Source organism: Grampus griseus (assembly GCF_964374135.1).
Source record: "Grampus griseus genome assembly, chromosome: 6".
NCBI classification, from domain to species: Eukaryota; Metazoa; Chordata; class Mammalia; order Artiodactyla; family Delphinidae; genus Grampus; species Grampus griseus.
In genome coordinates, this window is record NC_139000.1 from 22,745,358 (window position 1) to 22,764,608 (window position 19,251).

A 19,251-nucleotide genomic window follows, 5' to 3' on the forward strand; every position below is an offset into this window, starting at 1 on the left:
TAAAAAAGCAGCATAGTATAGTGGTAAAGGCTAGTGGTAAAGTATAGTGGTAAACGCTCTCTAGAGCCAGATTCCATAGGTAGGAATCTCAGCTCTGTCGCTTCCTGGGAAAGTTATTTAATCTCTCTGGTGTCAGTTTCATCATCTGAAAAATGGGCATAAAGAAAATAATCACATCTATTCATAGGGTTGACATGAGAATGGGTTCATATTTGTAGAGCAATTAGAACAGTGACCAGAATTTAACAAATGCTCCGTAAACATTTGCTGAATGAAAAAATGCAAATTTTAAAAATCATAGAGGGTTTTAGAGCCAGCTTGACTTGAGTTTGAACACCAATACTACTGTTCCATGATACCTACCTACTAAACAGCATTAAAAGACACACTCTATGCAGAGGACTTCATTTGGCACAAAGTAGATTCCCCAAAAATGTTAATTGTGTTATATTCTTACTAGTATCTGAGTCTATTTTGGACTTGGTCTAGAGTTTCTTGAACTGTTAGATATTTTCATAATAAAAATAAATTTAATAATGATATTATCCAGAACAAAGGTAAATCATGTCAACAACATTTAAAGCAACTTTAGATTTGGCTAATCCTTAATGTGGATAACTAAGGATTCAACTGGTTGTCATTGTTTTCTTGGTGTTTTTGCAAGGCAGTTCCATCCCCCTGACATTTGAGTCATTTTTAATACATCACATAAAATGTCTACTAAGCTTTGTAACAGCTTCTTGAATCCAAGAATAAGTCACCAACTATATTGCACTCTCTTTAAGGCACTCATTTTTACTTTTGCATTGCAGGTGTATAGAAGGTTATATGATGGATACAGAGATAGACACATTCACCTGTCAGAAAGATGGTCGTTGGTTCCCTGAGAGAATCTCTTGCAGTCCTAAGAAATGTCCTTTGCCAGCAAGCCTAACACACATACTTGTTCATGGGGATGATTTCAGTGTGAATAAGCAAGTTTCTGTGTCATGTGCAAAAGGGTATACCTATGAGGGGGTTAATATATCAACATGTCAGGTAAGATTATCTGTCTTAATTAGAACATGTAGGGTATAACTCATTTATATATTATACTATGTGTGTGTGTGTGTGGATATATATGTAAGTGTATATTATACTATATGTGTGTGTGTATATAGATATATGTATATGTAAGTGTGTGGATATAGATATACATATACATATATCCACACAGGCAGTATCTTGCTGTTCTGAAAAGAGAAAATGTCTCGTTTCCAACCATGTCAAAGAATTTGAGAAGTTTTTTGGTAGAAATATAATAAAATATATCTTTCTTTCCAATGATCCCAGTTTTAAAAGTAGGAAAGTGCCAAGGGCAGGTGAAAAGTCCCAAAGATAAATAAAACGTTAAACATCTATAACAAGAAATTCATGACAGATGAACTATGTGTATGGTCTACACATAGACTCTCTATGTGTAGAAATGAGGCCTAATTGTTACCAAATACGTTTCCAGTTTTAGTAGAAGAGCAAAGGTAGCAGAAACAAAAATTGGAGTCAAATTCTGCCTCTGCTTACTACTTGTGTCACTTTAATAAAGCTACTTGGAATTGCCAAACTCCTATCAGTGTGGTATTAGTGTAAAATTCGGTAGAAGGGGAAATGAATGGAATGGAAGAAATAAGTCAAAAGTAGATCCTGATAAAGGAATCGTCACAAGTCAGTGAAGAAAGGAATCATTAATAAACAAATCATTCTGATACAATGAAGGAACCACTAGGGAAAAAAATTAATATATACCAAAATAAACTCCAGATATATCAAAAGAAAACAATACTATGTAGCTTTTAGAAGTTAATAGTAATACCCAGAATCATTTGTGCAAAAAATATATTTATTGAAGCATTATTTACAGTATTGAAAAATTAGATACAATGTATATTTCTGACATTAGGGGAATGGTTAATTATGAGGCAGGCATATATATATATATATATGTGTATATATATATATATAAAATTATTTCTGGCTCATCTGTAGAATAAAGGGCTTAGCCTCAAGTCTTGTTTTAGACAGCTATTCAACTCATATGCTATTTCCTCAAAGAAAACAAAACAACATTAGCAAGAGAAAAACAGTCTTCAAGGGAAACGTCTGGGTACGCCTCACTATACCTGAAAAGAAGGCTGGAAAATGTTAATTCTAACGGTGGTGGTGAGGAAATAAAGTAAATGTATGTGTGTCTTTTTTTTTTCTTTAACTATGTGACTTGCTCACAATATATGATAGAGTGTTTTCAAGTATTCATGTTGGGAAGGGAGAAAAGGAAGCCATCTTTTTAAACTTCGGATCGTATGCCTGAAAGTTGCCGTTTCTCATCAACTTTAGATGAAAACGCAGAATTATGTAAAATATAAGGGTGTATTACTATAAGTCATGGAATATTTGTATCTACCATCCAGTCCTCATGCACCATAATGAAAACATACTTCTTGGTGTTCTTGATTTTTTTAAAGGATTCTATGAGGAAGAAAATGCTTGTTTTGTGAGTTTCAGAAATGTCTAAAATTGTTTAGTGATGACTGTTAAAGCCATCTGATAATTAATGTGCGTTTTTTAAGGCCAAAGAAAATAAGTGGCAGAAGTAGGACCAAGTTCTAGGTCCTCTGACTATCATTTGCGGATTATTCTGTTTTACAACCAATATTTGCAGACTTCTTCATTCATGTGTACTAATTTCTAAATGTAACTTATAACTTGTTATTTAGATTGATGGCACCTGGGAGCCACCATTTTCTGATGAATCCTGCAGTCCAGTTTCTTGTGGGAAACCTGAAAGTCCAGAACATGGGTTTGTGTTTGGCAGTGAATACAGCTTTGAAAGCATGATTATTTATCACTGTGAAACTGGTTATGAATTAGAGGTAAGCGAACAAATTGTTTAACTAGCATTAATTTGTTTTTCCAATATACTTAGGAATATTTTTAGTGTTATGCCATTTTGTTTCACTGATTTGGGTCCTAAAAGGCTTTTCTATACTTTGTTGCCTTATATTTTAGCACTCTCTGAGAAATATTTAAAGTGACTTACAATTTTACAAAGCAAAGTAAGTCTCAAATTAAAGAATCAAAGCCATGAAAAAAAGAGGAACTTTGTATACCAGCCACGAGACTTTAGTCGGTCATTTAAACCTGTGTTTTCACCTCCTATTAATTGTATTCTACACAGTCCATCCGTCACTGTGGGGAGGCAACCATAAGAATTTAGTTATACAAAGCTAGGGTTTCCTCAAGCAATGGGCCCAAATACCTTGGAAGGTTTTTGATTGAGATTCCAGGTTCCCACAAGGCAGGTGTGGCCTGAAAAAGTCCCCAGAGCAGTTCTAACCAAATACCATGATAGGTCTCAAGACCACGCTTGCCTGGTTTGTAATATTAAAATCCCATCAGCAGCACCTATTTACTTTGGTGTGAATGCTGCAGTCAGTTTTGCTAAAAGCATGATCACATCATCAAACTTGAACTTTAAGAGGCCTGTTTTATATTACATAATGTTGTCCTTTGGTTTTTCGGGAAACTTCTTTCCTGTTTTGCTGTTACGATGGTATTAAATGTAGGTTTTGCAGAAATATGCATTGCCAGTGATTTGTTAAATGTGTATAGCATGTTCCATTTTTTTTCTACTGACCATAGAACCAGAGAATTTCCATAAGATGGGTCCATGAAAGCGGGAACTAGGCTTAGGTGGATCTTGTTTTATTTCCTCATCCAAGGATTTTTTTTTTTAAAAAAGGTGGGGGTGGGGAGCTTCCCTGGTGGCACAGTGGTTGAGAGTCCGCCTGCCGATGCAGGGGACACGGGTTCGTGCCCCGGTCCGGGAAGATCCCACATGCCACGGAGCGGCTGGGCCCGTGAGCCATGGCCGCTGAGCCTGCATGTCCGGAGCCTGTGCTCCACAACGGGAGAGGCCACAACAGTGAGGGGCCCGCGTACCGCAAAAAAAAAAAAAAAAGGTGGGGGGAAAGAAGGATGGTAATGTAATGGTTATTGCAGTTGAAGAGTTTTTCTGTTTTTGAAACTCAGTTGCTCTTCATGTGAGAGTACTAATCTTGCAATTTGTTAAGAAGGAAAGTGGTATAAAATCTAAACAAATATATAGCAAACTGATGGGTCATTAAATTTGAGGAAGTAGATAATTTACCTTAAAAATTTTGGAAATATCCCAGTGTTAACCACAAAATTGAGAGAGATGCTATAACAGTTGTTCTTATTCCAAGCTACATGTTTGCATCACCTGAGAAAGTTTTTCTAAATATTAATGTCCAGTTACTTACAGAAATAACCAAGTCCAGGTCTGGAACATGAAATGTAAAAGATTAGCCTAGAAAAACTTATCATATGAGTTAGGAAGGAACCTATCAAAGGTGACATGTTAAAAAAAAAAAGTCAGGAGCCAATTGGATGAGGCTTCCACAGGCCAAGATGAGAGCGTTTTAGCATCAATAAGGGGTAATAACTTTAATGGACTGAAACACATCAAATACGTCATGAATGGCAGTAGACTCACAATGATACTAGAAGAAAATTAGCTGGTAACTTTTAGGGGATGCCCATGAGCAAATTCATTAGTTTGAAAACACAACGAAAGGAGGAAAAGTATCTTTTCAATGCTAACTGGATGACTAAGTAACCAAATAGTAGATGAAATCAGTCAATAATGATAGAATTCAAATCTCAGAATTTGCAACTTTTATGAATTAATGGATTTAGGTTATCATCATCCTGGCTACTGATGTCAGAAAAAAAAAATAGAGGCACCCAGACATTATAATGCCTCTGGATGGAAAAACACACCATTAGGGAAAAGTCTTACCAAAAACAGAACTGTTGAATTTGAATTTTTGCATTTTTAACAAGTGCCCCAGATACCAAAGGTCAATGGCTGGAAAAGGGGTTAAGAATAGGGACTTGGTCCCAGCAGACCTCTGTTACAGGCTCTCTGCTCTTGCTGGATGCAAGATGTTGGGGAACTGACTGAACCTCTCTGAGCCTCTGTTTCATCCCATCTGTAGTAGAAATGCCATAACCACCTTTGCAAAGTTACTGCAAGGACTGGAGATAAAAGGAAGTGGCAAGCACCACCCTTTATGCATTGTCTGAGTTCAGTAGAGGGTAGTTATTATCATTACTCCTAGTATGCATATTATTACCAAAATCAGACAAAGCAATTAATACAGCTAATGTAAATCATGTTAAAATTTTCTAATAGGTAAATAAATTATCATTTTTATGTAAGGTAAACAACTTCTTTGAGTCATCTAAATCTCAAAAATTTTACTACACATGCAGTCTTCTCGAAGCAAAAAGCACTACAGGCGGGCTTCCCTGGTGGCGCAGTGGTTGAGAGTCCGCCTGCCGATGCAGGGGACACAGGTTCGTGCCCCGGTCCAGGAAGATCCCACATGCCGCGGAGTGGCTGGGCCCATGAGCCATGGCCGCTGAGCCTGCATGTCCGGAGCCTGTGCTCCGCAATGGGAGAGGCCACAGCAGTGAGAGGCCCGCGTACCGCAAAAAAAAAAAAAAAAAAAACTTAAAAAAAAAATCGCTACAGGCAACTGAGGAATAAATCAAAATAACTCAAAAATGAGATAGTCATGTTCTAAAATCGCTGGTAGTGAGCAATAAAGTGGTATCTATGATTCTAAAACTTACTATAACTATCTAACTTAATTGTTGATTAAAGATACATTATGTCAAAAATAGTAACTTGATGCTAATCTGGATCTAAAACTCCAGATAAAAAACAAAACAAAAGCAAGATAAGTAAAGGGATAGAGAGAGAAAAAGAAAGAAGGAAAAGCATGATAAAATTTGCAACTTACTAAGGAGGGAACCAACACATGGTGTTTGATTTTTTTTATATAGCAATAATTACAGAAAATAGAGTTGAGTTTTTATTGGAACAAAAATTGACATAATTGAAACAGAATATTATGTGAATTATTGGAAGAAAAAGGAAAATATCTTAGTGGGAAAAATGCTAACCTATTGACTAAAATTAGCTACTTGGGTGTAGTCCACTCTGGAAGTACCCAAATAGGTAGCTGGCTTTGATGGCTTGTCCTATACTTCCTCAAAAGTAGTAAAGAGGGCTTCCCTGGTGGCGCAGTGGTTGAGAGTCCGCCTGCCGATGCAGGGGACGCGGGTTCGTGCCCTGGTCCGGGAAGATCCCACGTGCCGCGGAGCGGCTGGGTGCGTGAGCCATGGCCGCTGAGCCTGTTGCGTCCGGAGCCTTCGCTCCGCAACGGGAGAGGCCACAGCAGTGAGAGGCCCGCGTACCGCAAAAAAAAAAAGTAATAAAGAATAATTCACAAACTAGAATAGTATATTTTCCTGTGCATACATAAGTATATAAACACAACAAAAGTACAGCACATGTTAACAGGGTTTATCTCTGAATGAAGAATCCTAGAATCCTTTGTACTTTTCTTTCATGTTTTCCAACCTTTCTGTAGTCAAAACATATTATTTTTTCAATAAGAAGAAAATAATGAATATATATTTTTTAAAAATTTAATTTTATTGGTTCAATTATTTTCTTGGAAAGTCAGGAGAGTATCCTTCCATCAAAGTCAACGGATTTTTTATACGTAAAGATTTGTCAGTAATTAAACTGATAGCTCAAAGTAAATACCTTTGAATAGAAGATTAAGGATAAAAGACATCAGTCAATCAGATAAAAACCAAAGTAGAGGCAATTGCTCCTTTTCAGACATCTTGCTAATTTAGAACACAGCTTCAAGAGGATATGTATCCAAAGAGCTCTGAGGATTGAAAAGCCATGAGACAAAATCCATGTGCTAAGGTTCATATACTTGACTTAGGGTCAAGCCCCTTAATACATTACTTGGAACCTAATCTTTTTTTTTTAACATATAATGTTAGAGAATTTTATTTATCTTATTATTCCATAGTAAATTAGGAATTTAAAACATGGGAAAAGGTTATCATTAGGAACACTGATGATTACAGTAAAAGATAAACAACAAAGAAAGAGGCAGCAAGGTCGCATAAAAATTATATCCAGGGCTTCCCTGGTGGCGCAGTGGTTGAGAGTCCGCCTGCCGATGCAGGGGACGCGGGTTCGTGCCCCGGTCTGGGAAGATCCCACATGCCGTGGAGCGGCTGAGCCTGTGAGCCATGGCCGCTGAGCCTGTGTTCCGCAACGGGAGAGGCCACAGCAGTGAGAGGCCCGCGTACCGCAAAAAAAAAAAAAAAAAAAAAAAAGATGAAGAAAATTATATCCAGAAATAAAACCCCAGTAATCTTAGCCTAGCTCAGCCCATAATAACTCTAGGGGGCGCAGACAGCCTGTATAGCCCCCAAGGGCTATGGGATATTGGAAAATATACCAAAAGTGCATTGAATAACAACTATAAATATTTTTTTAAGTAAATTACATTATTTTTACTCTATTTCTGAAGGCAGGGAAATAAATTTTAGAAAGATTTTTACTCAAAATATGTAAAATTTTACTTGTTCGGGACCTTAATAGGGTACGTTTATCTTTAATGGATACGTTACATTGTCAAAAAGTCAATCCTGATACCAATAAGATATCTTGACATGTTTCATGTCCAAGGGTATATATAAATAAACTAATTCACCTTCTTTGCTCTACCTCTCAGGTATTAAAAAATAAATTTAAGTCAAAATATTTTTAAGTGTCCTAAGCAAATATACCTCTCTGACATTTCAGACACATTCTTCATCAGTCTTTGCTATTGGTTATAATTAGTTATCATTTAAACAAAAAGTGAAACCAAGCCTGCAGCTTAATTACACTCATCAGCCAGAATACGAATTTTGAGGTAATTTGATGAAAACATTTTTGAAAGTTTAAACCTCCCTCTTAAACTATATTTATTTAATGAATTTATTTAGCATTCCAGTGCCAAGAGTTTCAAGTTCACATCTGAGGTGACTTTACATTCCCTTAGTTTTTCATTATAGAGGTACCATCTTGTCAATGACCTGTTTTCATTGATTCACAGGGGAACAGGGAACGGGTCTGTCAGGAGAACGGACAGTGGAGTGGAGGGGTGGCAACGTGCAAAAGTAAGTCAAATGACACTTGGTCCCCAAAACGATACTAAGGACACAAAATAACAATGTGGCCACATTTTCTTTATAAGTCATTTTTGTAATTAAAAAAAAAAATTGACTCCGTGAACTGCATGAGAACCTTTTACAGGCTTTTGCTCAAGGGCACCAAAGCAATAGAAGGGTGAAACACTGTGGTAGAGATTAATGATTAAACTGCAATAGAGCACAAGATTGCTGACCCTGGAATGGCAAACATTTTGCTTAGAAACTAGTTAATTATTGAGTTTACCTGACTTTTTATGGGTTTTTCCCCAAAATAATAATAAATTAGAAGGCTTAGAGCTGTTGCCTTGGTAACAGTCCTGGGCAATACTAACATCTTCTTAAAATGATGTTGGTACCACTGTCCAATAAATGAATATTCACACTGTCTGTGGAACTTTAATTAACTCATTGTATGAGAACAGTCAAGTGTATTTAGCAGGATGTGGGTGAATACAGTGACTCTGTTCCTAGGATATGGCTCATATTACTCCTCTGCCGAAAGACAATGTATGTAAATACAATAGTTACAAACTAATCAAAACGGCAGGCTAAAAAATGTTTTTCTCTTAATAATTCTGGAGGAGTCATCAAATTTTCAAACTAGAAGGGGCCTCTTGAATAATACAGTCCAGACCCTTGAGTTGACCAATGAGTGAAAACGGGCTGGGAGGGGGCGATGTGACCTGCCCAGTATCAGAAATGAAGTTAGTGACAGAGCTAACACTAGGACTTGGGGTACCTGAACCTTTGTTCACTGTTGTTTCAACCATACTGTCTAGTATAGATTAATCAGTTGATTTTGTATGCAATAGGAATCTTAAGTCTTTTAAGCAATATTATATGGCTGAAATTCAATGGGGAATATGACTTTTTAGTTCTAAAAAAGAACCGTGTGTGCGTGTGTGTGTGTACATAAACACATACATAAACATTGAGTAACATCTCAAGTCACAGAAAGGCATCATTGGGCATTCCCAGTAATAGCATTTTTTTATCTCAGTTGTTCATTATCAAAAAGTGTGTGAATGTACATGCAGGGTGAAAGGAGAGGAGAATGAAAAGGAAACACCTATGTCTGGAATAGGAAACTGCTATGGTGTCGGTGAGGGGATTGTTTCTGTTTTGCAGCAGGTTTAATTCAAACTACAATGATAATGGTTTGAATAGTTTCTATCTCTGAAATGCAAGATAGTAAGAAAATGTTCTGTATGGAACGTGTTACTCTGTGGTTTTCTTTTCTTTTTCTTTCTAAATTATTAAATAAGTGATAAAGTTCTTTGCAGAAGGAAAGAGGACTGGGAAAATCACTTAAGATGAAGCTTTTCTTTTTCTTTTTAGAGACCAAGTGTGAAGCTCCACTTGGGTTTCTGAACGGGAAAGCTGAAGTTGAAAACAGTACTGCTGGACCCAGCGTGGTGTATTCCTGCAACAGAGGCTACAGCCTTGAAGGGGCGCCCGAGGCCTCCTGCACGGAAAATGGGACTTGGAGCCACCCAGTTCCTCTCTGCAAACGTGTGTGTTGACCTTAGGAGGGGATTAACTCAGATTCAGTTTCCTAATTAGTTTCCCAAATGTCTAAACCATGGTGGAAAATTCACCTATAGGTGAGATTGGCCCAGAGAAAGAAATCTGTGCATATCCAAACCAAATATTATGGGGTATTTTTTTAACATCTTTATTGGAATATAATTGCTTTATAATGTTGTGTTAGTTTCTGCTGTATAACAAAGTGAATCAGCTATATGCATACATATATCCCCATATCCCCTCCCTCTTGTGTCTCCCTCCCACCCTCCCTGTCCCACCCCTCTAGGTGGTCGAGACTGAGCTGATCTCCCTGTGCTATGCAGCTGCTTCTCACTAGCTATCTATTTTATATTTGGTAGTGTATATATGTCAATATTACTCTCTCACTTCATCCCAGCCTACCCTTCTCCCTCCCCATGTCCTCAAGTCCATTCTCTACATCTGTGTCTTTATTTCTATCCTGCCCCTATGTTCATCAGAACCTTTTTTTTTTTTTTTAGATTCCATGTACTTGTGTTAGAATACAGTATTTGTTTTTCTCTTTCTGACTTACTTCATTCTGTGTGACCAACTCTAGGTCCATCCACCTCAATACAAATAACTCAATTTTGTTTCTTTTTATGGCTGAGTAATATTCCATTGTATGTATGTGCCACTTCTTCTTTATCCATTCATCTGTCGATGGACACTTAGGTTGCTTCCATGTCCTGGCTACTGTAAATAGTGCTGCAGTGAACATTGTGGTATATGACTCTTTTTGAATTATGGTTTTCTCAGGGTATATGCCCAGTAGTGGGATTGCTGGGTCATATGATAGTTCTATTTTTAGTTTTTTAAGGAACCTCCATACTGTTCTCCATAGTGGCTTTATCAATTTACATTCCCACCAATAGTGCAGGAGGGTTCCCTTTTCTCCACACCCTCGCCAGCATTTATTGTTTGTAGATTTTTGACGATGGCCATTCTGACTGGTGTGAGGTGATACCTCATTTTTGTTTTGATTTGCATTTCTCTAGTGATTAGTGATGTTGAGCATTCTTTCATGTGTTTGTTGGCAATCTGTATATCTTCTTTGGAGAAATGTCTGTTTAGGTCTTCTGCCCATATTTGGATTGGGTTGTTTGATTTTTGATGTTGAGCTGCATGAACTGTTTGTATATTTTAGAGATTAATCCTTTGTCAGCTGCTTCATTTGCAAATATTTTCTCCCATTCTGAGGGTTGAATTTTCGTCTTGTATATGGTTTCCTTTGCTGTGCAAAAGCTTTTACGTTTCATTAGGTCCCATTTGTTTGTTTTTGTTTTTATTTCCATTTCTCTAGGAGGTGGATCAAAAAGACTCTTTCTATGATTTATGTCATAGAGTGTTCTGCCTATGTTTTCCTCTAAGAGTTTTATAGTGTCTAGCCTTACATTTAGGTCTTCAATCCATTTTGAGTTTACTTTTGTGTATGGTGTTAGAAAGTGTTCTAATTTCATTCTTTTACATGTAGCTGTCCAGTTTTCCCAGCACCACTTATTGAAGAGCCTGTCTTTCCTCCATTGTATACTCTTGCCTCCTTTATCAAAGATAAGGTGACCATATGTGCGTGGGTTTATCTCTGGGCTTTCTATCCTGTTCCATTGATCTGTCTTTCTGTTTTTGTGCCAGTACCATACTGTCTTGATTACTGTAGTTTTGTAGTATAGTCTGAAGTCTGGGAGCCTGATTCCTCCAGCTCCGTTTTTCTTTCTCAAGATTGCTTTGGCTATTCGGGGTCTTTTGTGTTTCCATACAAATTGTGAAATTTTTTGTTCTAGTTCTGTGAAAATGGCCCTTGGTCGTTTGAGAGGGATTGCATTGAATCTGTAGATTGCTTTGGGTCATTTTTCATTTTCACAATGTTGATTCTTCCAATCCAAGAACATGGTATATCTCTCTATCTGTTTGTATCATCTTTAATTTCTTTCATCAGTGTCTTGTAGTTTTCTGCAAACAGGTCTTTTGTCTCCTTAGGTAGGTTTATTCCTAGGTATTTTATTCTTTTTGTTGCATTGGTAAATGGGAGTGTTTCCTTAATTTCTCTTTCAGATTTTTCGTTGTTAGTGTATAGGAATGCAAGAGATTTCTGTGCATTAATTTTGTACCCTGCTACTCTACCAAATTCATTAATTAGCTCTAGTAGTTTTCTGGTAGCATCTTTAGGATTCTCTATGTATAGTATCTTGTCATCTGCAAACAGTGACAGTTTTACTTCTTTTCTGATTTGGATTCCTTTTATTTCTTTTTCTTCTCTGATTGCTGTGGCTAAAACTTCCAAAACTATGTTGAATAATAGTGGTGAGAGTGGGCAACCTTGTCTTTTCCTGATATTAGAGGAAATGGTTTCAGTTTTTCACCATTGAGAATGATGTTGGCTGTGGGTGTGTCATATATGACCTTTATTATGTTGAGGTAGGTTCCCTGTATCCCTAGTTTCTGGAGAGTTTTTATCATAAATGGGTGTTGAATTTTGTTAAAAGCTTTTTCTGCATCTATTGAGATGATCACATGGTTTTCCTCCTTCAATTTGTTAACGTGGTGTATCACATTGATTAATTTACGTATATTGAAGAATCCTTGCATTCCTGGGATAAACCCCACTTGATCATGGTGTATGATCCTTTTAATGTGCTGTTGGATTCTGTTTGCTAGTATTTTGTTGAGGATTTTGGCATCTGTGTTCATCAGTGATATTGGCCTGTAGTTTTCTTTTTTTGTGACATCTTTGTCCGGTTTTGGTATCAGGGTGATGGTATGAAGTTCTATATTTTTAAGCCTTATATTATCATTACTGAGAACCCAGCTCCAGCAGGGCTAATGCTCTGCCTTCAAAGAAACAAACTCAGAAAAGAGGGAAAATACCAGTACACATTTTCTTTTATTTTTAACAGCAAATCCATGCCCTGTCCCTTTTGTGATCCCTGAGAATGCTGTGCTTTCTGAAAAGGAGTTTTATGTCGATCAGAACGTATCTATCAAGTGTAGGGAAGGATTCCTGCTCCAGGGCCAAAGCATCATCACCTGCAACCCTGACGAGACGTGGACACAGACAAGTGCCAGATGTGAAAGTAAGTCAACACATGGGATCCAGTGAATTTCATTAGTGGGAAGTGTTTTCTCATCTTTGGGAGATTATTTTCAATCAGGCAACTTACATGTAGATATTTAGAACTCTATCTTATCATGGTCATCAACTTCTGTCTTGCTACTTAAAAAAATTTTTTTTTAATTTAAAATCCAAACATAAAAACACGGTCCAGAACTAGACTAAAACCTGCCTGACCAGAATTTACTGAACAGGTTTTCAAAACGTGCTCTTCTAAGAGTGAGCAGGATATTATATCTAAAATACCTTTTTTTCTCCACGCTGTCAGAGTCCCTAAACTCTCCTTTAATGGGCTATGCATGATTTGCAATACAAAAATTATTTCACCGTGGTTCTCCAGCTAGAGCAGATATCAGAACCACCTAGAGGGCTTGTTGAAAACAGATTGCTGGGGCTTCCCTAGTGGCGCAGTGGTTCAGAGTCTGCCTGCCGATGCAGGGGACACGGGTTCGTGCCCCGGTCCGGGAAGATCCCACATGCCGTGGAGCGGCTGGGCCCGTGAGCCATGGCCGCTGAGTCTGCGCGTCCAGAGCCTGTGCTCCGCAACGGGAGAGGCCACAACAGTGAGGGGCCCGCATACTGCAAAAAAAAAACAAAAAAACAAAAAAAACAGATTGCTGGGAGACTTCCCTGGGGGTCCAGCGATTAAGACTCCATGCTTCCAATGCAGGGGGCCCGGGTTCAATCCCTGGTCAGGGAACTAGATCCCACATGCTGCAACTAAGACCCGGTGCAGCATGCATGCATGCATATGTATGTAAATAAATAAATATTTAAAAAATTTTTTAAAAAGCAGATTGCCGGGCCCATCCTAGAGTGTCTGATTCAATAGGTCTGGAGTGAGGCCTGAGAATTTGCATCTTTAAGAGTTTCCCAGGTGTTGCTGATGGCAATACTACTGGTGCTGGAACCACAACTTGAAAGCCTCTGGGCTAGCACCATGCTGATACCTAACACACAATCTGGCAGCATCTCTTGCTGCCTTGTGATAACTCTTGACATTATTCTGCTTTTTTAAATATTTTAATTTACATAAGCATTTGCTATTTTTTTCTTTTATTGAAGTATAGTAGATATACAATGTTGTGTTAGTTTCGGGTGGACAGCAAAGTGATTCAGTTACAAATATCTACATATATATTCTTTTTCAGATTCTTTTCCAGTATAGGTTATTACGAGATATTGAATATAGTACCCTGTGCTACATTATATATAGTAGTGTGTATCTGTTAATCCCAAATTCCTAAGTTATCCCTCCCCCTCCTTTCCCTTTAGTAACCATAAGATTGTTTCATATGTCTGTGGGTCTGTTTCTGTTTTATAAATAAGTTCACTTGTATCATTTCTTAGATTCCACATATAAGTGATATCATATGATATTTGTCTTTCTCTGTCTGACTTAACTTCACTTAGGGTGATAATCTCTAGTGCTGCAAACGGCATTATTTCATTCCTTTCTATAGAACTCTTGACATTTCTTAACACACATAAAGCATCTTTCCTGCCCAATATCCTGCCCTCCTTTGTGGTCCAGGCTACTCCCTCTACAGCAGTCAACTAACAAATATTCATTGAGTCTAACCAGATGCGAGGTAATGGGCTACATAGTATAAAACTATGTTATGCCTACAGTGGTCTTCATCTTCGGAACACTTGCACTTTAATTAATGAGATTAAAAATGTGCATATGGGGGCTTCCCTGGTGGCGCAGTGGTTGAGAGTCCGCCTGCCGATGCAGGAGACATGGGTTCGTGCCCCGGTCTGGGAAGATCCCACATGCCGCGGAGCGGCTGGGACCGTGAGCCATGGCCGCTGAGCCTGCGCATCCGGAGCCTGTGCTCCGCAATGGGAGAGGCCACAACAGTGAGAGGCCCGCGTACCGCAAAAAAAAAAAAAAAAAAAATGTGCATATGAAGGCAATGGGGATTCTGAAATCAGAGAAAACCTGGGTTTGAGTTCTGTCCTCAAAACTTTCTAATTCTAAACTTATGCCAGTGCCCTAACTTCTCTGAACTTTGGAGTTCTCATTTGTAAATAGCACCAATAATTCCTATCTTATAGGTTTGTTTTGAAAAATGAATTGGTATATATTTGTGATATGTCCTGATAGGAAGAGCTGAAAAATAGCCCCAAATCCTTGAATTTTCAGCTAGCAGCCTACTGCAGCATTAGAATTTTGATTTTACTCCAGAAAAGTGTGTATCATACTTTTAGCTGGGATTTGGGTCCCAACTCCTTATGAAATCTACCCCTAGTGAAGTGGGAAGAACTAAGTATGTATAAGCCTTGACTGTCTAGGCTCCTTTAAAGCCATCAGCCTGAACTAAAGCAGGCCAAGTGGCCCGATTCTGCCCACATATCCTCACGTTGGCCTTAGCTCCCGGAGACTTACCACTCAGGGGTCTGGAAGCGAGAGCCAGGAGAGACATGCATTTATTACAAATGTCCCTTCAGTGCATGCTTAATTATTCCTCAGTATTCTTGAGAAGATCCGGGGTTGCCTAGGAGAGGAGACAGTTTCCACAGTTGTTGTCCTCAATCCCTCTTTTGCATTTTCTGTTAGACAGGAAGTCTTTGGCTTAGAACAAATATCCTTCCTGAGGGACCAAAGCAGCCACCTTCCTCATTCTTTTCACCTCATCTTGCTATGTATCACTACAAATCAGTGATTAAAATTTAGTGTGTATGAGAATCCTCTGGGGAGAGTATGTAAGATGCAGACTCAAAAGCTAGAAAGCCCAGAAGTTTGCATTTTTAATAAGAACCCAAGCTGATTCCCACATAGGTGGCCTGAAATCCGTGCTTTGACAACCACGTCTGTGAACCGTCAAGCTCACTGGTATCTTTTTACATGCTGTTCCCCCAGCCTGGAAGCAGCAGTCCTCTGATCCACTCAGGCTTTATGGCCTGGTCCAAAGGCCACTGTCGTTGTGATTCGTACCCTGACAATCGTAAGCATAATTAGTTACATTCACCTCAATTTTTCTACAGTATGGCATCCGGACCTCTAATATAGCTCTTTTTAAGTTGTACGACAGTATTTCTTTGTCTATCTTCACCCATTTGTCTGAGCAAAGGTGCAGCATTTTCTCCATTTATTTCTTTCCAGTTTCTGGTACACCGTATGCATTGATACGTATTGGATATCTGACTGATTGAATTAATGTTTTTAACTACCTTAGAAGGAAAAGAAAATTTAGAAGAATCAGACAAATTGATCATCCCCTCTGGCAAGATTTTAATAGCATTATGACCACAAAGTGACCTTTTAGAAGCCAGTTCATGAAGACTCATCTAAAAGTTAGCCTTATACGAACTGGATACTAATGAGAGTCCTGACTCCAATCGAGTCCTTGTCTTGTGAGACACCACAGAAAAACTCTAGTTATCTAGTTTATTCTCTTGTAAAGTTCTCAGAGCAAAATTAGTTATAAACATTTTTATTTAAATATTCAGTACATGCGCTTTTAAAAGAGAGGATTCTCCTTCAATCTTACACTTTCCAAAAGAAGAGAGTCACTGCTTTACCGTCTTGGAAGGAGGGAAACTGATGTGAAACCTTGAATTTCATAAACCTCATCAAGCTGTGTAAATGGAGTATCTTTGGGCTAGAGACAGTATTCATTCATTTACTCATTTTTCAAACATGTATCGAGAGCCCATTGTACGCCAGGCACTGTTCTAGGCACTAATAAAACAGCCATGGTGGAATCTGCAGTACTACAATTCATGATCTTTACTCTAAAGTGATAGACTATAAATAATCCCCATGCTTCTTCTCTTCTTATTTGACAAGCATGCTGCATTGAAGTTCTTATACCTCTTCGACGAGGTATAAGAAGGCAAGACTTACTGCCTTGAGTATAAAATAGCTCAGCTTCAACATATGAATCAGAAGACAAAACCTTTGATTGTACATCTAATTTTTCTAGAGAGCAGCAGGTGATGCTTTTAGTTTCTGGTGTCTTTTAGATATTATGTAAGTGAAAAGGTTACCTTTGTGTATTTTGTCTTTCCTCTTTAAGTCTTAGAGGTGAGACTGTGTCCTCTCCCAACCACTGGCTGGGTTAGTAGCACAAGCTTAATTATATTTTTGGTTTTCCTATAGAAATCTCATGTGGTCCACCAACTCACGTAGAAAATGCAATTGCCCGAGGTGTACATTATCAGTATGGGGACATGATCACCTACTCGTGTTACAGTGGATACGTGTTGGAGGGTTCTCTGAGGAGTGTTTGCCTAGAGAATGGAACCTGGACATCACCTCCTGTCTGCAGAGGTAAGGAAATATTTGAATGGTTAGTTCTTACTGAAGCTGTAGGAAAATGTATATGGCAGTCTGATATGGCCAACGACTAGTATAAATGCTATTTTATCTTTCCTTGGCTTTCAGTCTTCTTTTAACATGTGTGTCATTTTCCTTAACTTTATGAGTTTGATTTTTGAAGGCTTGCACACAGACCTCTGGCCCAGCACATGGCCCCTTTCTGAGTCAATCGTGGCTCCTTACGCAAGTCTTCTCTCCAAATCTTGGAAGTGTTCTCCAGCTACTAAGGGGAGCTGTGTCATGTCTGGGCAATGAGGGCACCTCCTGGACACTCAGGTGTTTCAACACAGATTCCAGTTCTACTCGTCCATCCTGAGCAGACCCCTGAGCCCCATAAGGGATGAGGCAGCCCACCCAGAGAGCAGAGTATGAGACAAGAGGTACTGGGTGGCCCCAAGGAAGCAGAGCCCACCACTTGGTCTCCGTGGACATGCCAGGGGCTGGTGGCGAGCATTCTATGTTTACACAAGCTGTCTCTTTACTTGCTGGATTGAATTTGCAAACCTAAGGATGAATTTTGTGAGTGCATTCAATGATATCTTCTCGGGGACTTCCCTGGTGGTGCAGTGGTTAAGAATCTGCCTGCCGATGCAGGGGACACGGGTTCGAGCCCTGGTCCAGGAAGATCCCACATGCCGTGGAGCAACTAAGCCCATGAGCCACAACTACTGAGCCCGCAAGCCACAACTACTGAGCCTGCACGCGCCTAGACCCCAGGCCCCACAACAAGAGAAGCCACCGCAATGAGAAGCCCGCGCACTGCAACGAAGGGTAGCCCCCGCTCGCCACAACTAGAGAAAGCCTGTGTGCAGCAACGAAGACCCAACGCAGCCAAAAATAAATAAATAAATAAAACTAAAAAAAAAAAATAATAATAATATCTTCTCAGTGGGGGGAGGTTTCTATGTTGAAAATTCTGCAAAATGGAATGAGGTAGATAATGAGACATCCTAGTATGTCCTTCTAAAACTTACATTTCTCTAATAAGATAGGCTACTTTTTTTTACAAATCATAATAATTATTCCATTCATTCTACAAATACTAAAAGTGAGGAATTCTGCTACTGAACAAAACAGACATTACCAAGGAACTAAAAGAATAATCAGGTTGTTAGATGGGTTGTCCACATGGCCATGAGGACAGTGGTCAGATTTGGATTTGGGGTGAAAAAAGGCCAAAGTCTTTTTTTATTATTTTATTGTTGCTTTTTCAATTTTATAGTTGATTTACAATACTGTGTTAGTTTCAGGTGTACAGCAAAGTGATTCGGATATATATTCTTTTCCAGATTCTTTTCCATTAGAGGTTATTACAAGATATTGAGGGAATTCCCTGCCGATCCAGTGGTTAGGACTCTGCACTTTCACTGCCGAGGGCCCAGGTTCAATATCTGGTTGGCAAACTAAGATCCCGCAAGCCCGCATGGTGCGGCCCCCTGCCAAAAAAAAAAAAAGATATTGTATATAGTTCCCTATGCTATACAATAAATCCTTTTTATTTATTTTATATATAGTATTGTTTATCTGTTGGTCCCATACTCCTCCTCCTTTCCCCTTTGGTAACCATAATTTTGTTTTCTTTATCTGTGAGTCTTTTTCTGTTTTGTAAATAAGTTCATTTGTATTATTTTTTAGTTTCCACATATAAGTGATATCATAATATTTGTCTTCTCTGACGTACTTCACTTAGTATGATAATCCTAGGTCCATCCATGTTGCTGCAAATGGCAATATTTCATTCTTCTTTATGGCTGAGTAATATTCCATTGTGTGTGTGTGTGTGTGTGTGTGTGTGTGTGCGCACGTGTGCATATATATATGGACACTTAGGTTGATGGACACTTAGGTTGCTTCTTGGCTATTGTCTGTTGTCTGCTATTAGATATTGGCTATTAGCAGCTATTGTCTGCTAATAGCTATTGGCCATTGTCTGCTAAGAACACTGGGGTGCGTGTATCTTTTCGTATTACAGTTTTTGTCTTTTTTGGATGTATGCCCAGGAGTAGGAATGCTGGATCATACGGTAACTAATATGGTAACTTTTTAAAAATTTTTAAGGGACCTCCATACTCTTCTCCTTAGTGGCTGCACCAATTTACATTCCCACCAACAGTGTAGGAGGGTTTTCTCCACACCC

At 38.7% G+C, this 19,251-nt stretch overlaps 1 protein-coding gene across 1 annotated transcript in view; it reads left to right on the plus strand.

Moving 5' to 3' along the window:
- The window catches only part of SVEP1 (sushi, von Willebrand factor type A, EGF and pentraxin domain containing 1), a gene marked incomplete at its 5' end in the record, with an annotated part of 184,195 nt that overhangs the window by 151,685 nt on the left and 13,259 nt on the right, over positions 1-19,251 (plus strand). Inside the window, 6 exons of the mRNA XM_082656871.1 lie at positions 813-1,038; positions 2,751-2,906; positions 8,037-8,100; positions 9,472-9,645; positions 12,573-12,749; positions 16,896-17,066. Of these exons, the coding sequence (XP_082512997.1) occupies positions 813-1,038; positions 2,751-2,906; positions 8,037-8,100; positions 9,472-9,645; positions 12,573-12,749; positions 16,896-17,066 (968 nt within the window). The remainder of the gene's footprint in view (positions 1-812; positions 1,039-2,750; positions 2,907-8,036; positions 8,101-9,471; positions 9,646-12,572; positions 12,750-16,895; positions 17,067-19,251) is intronic.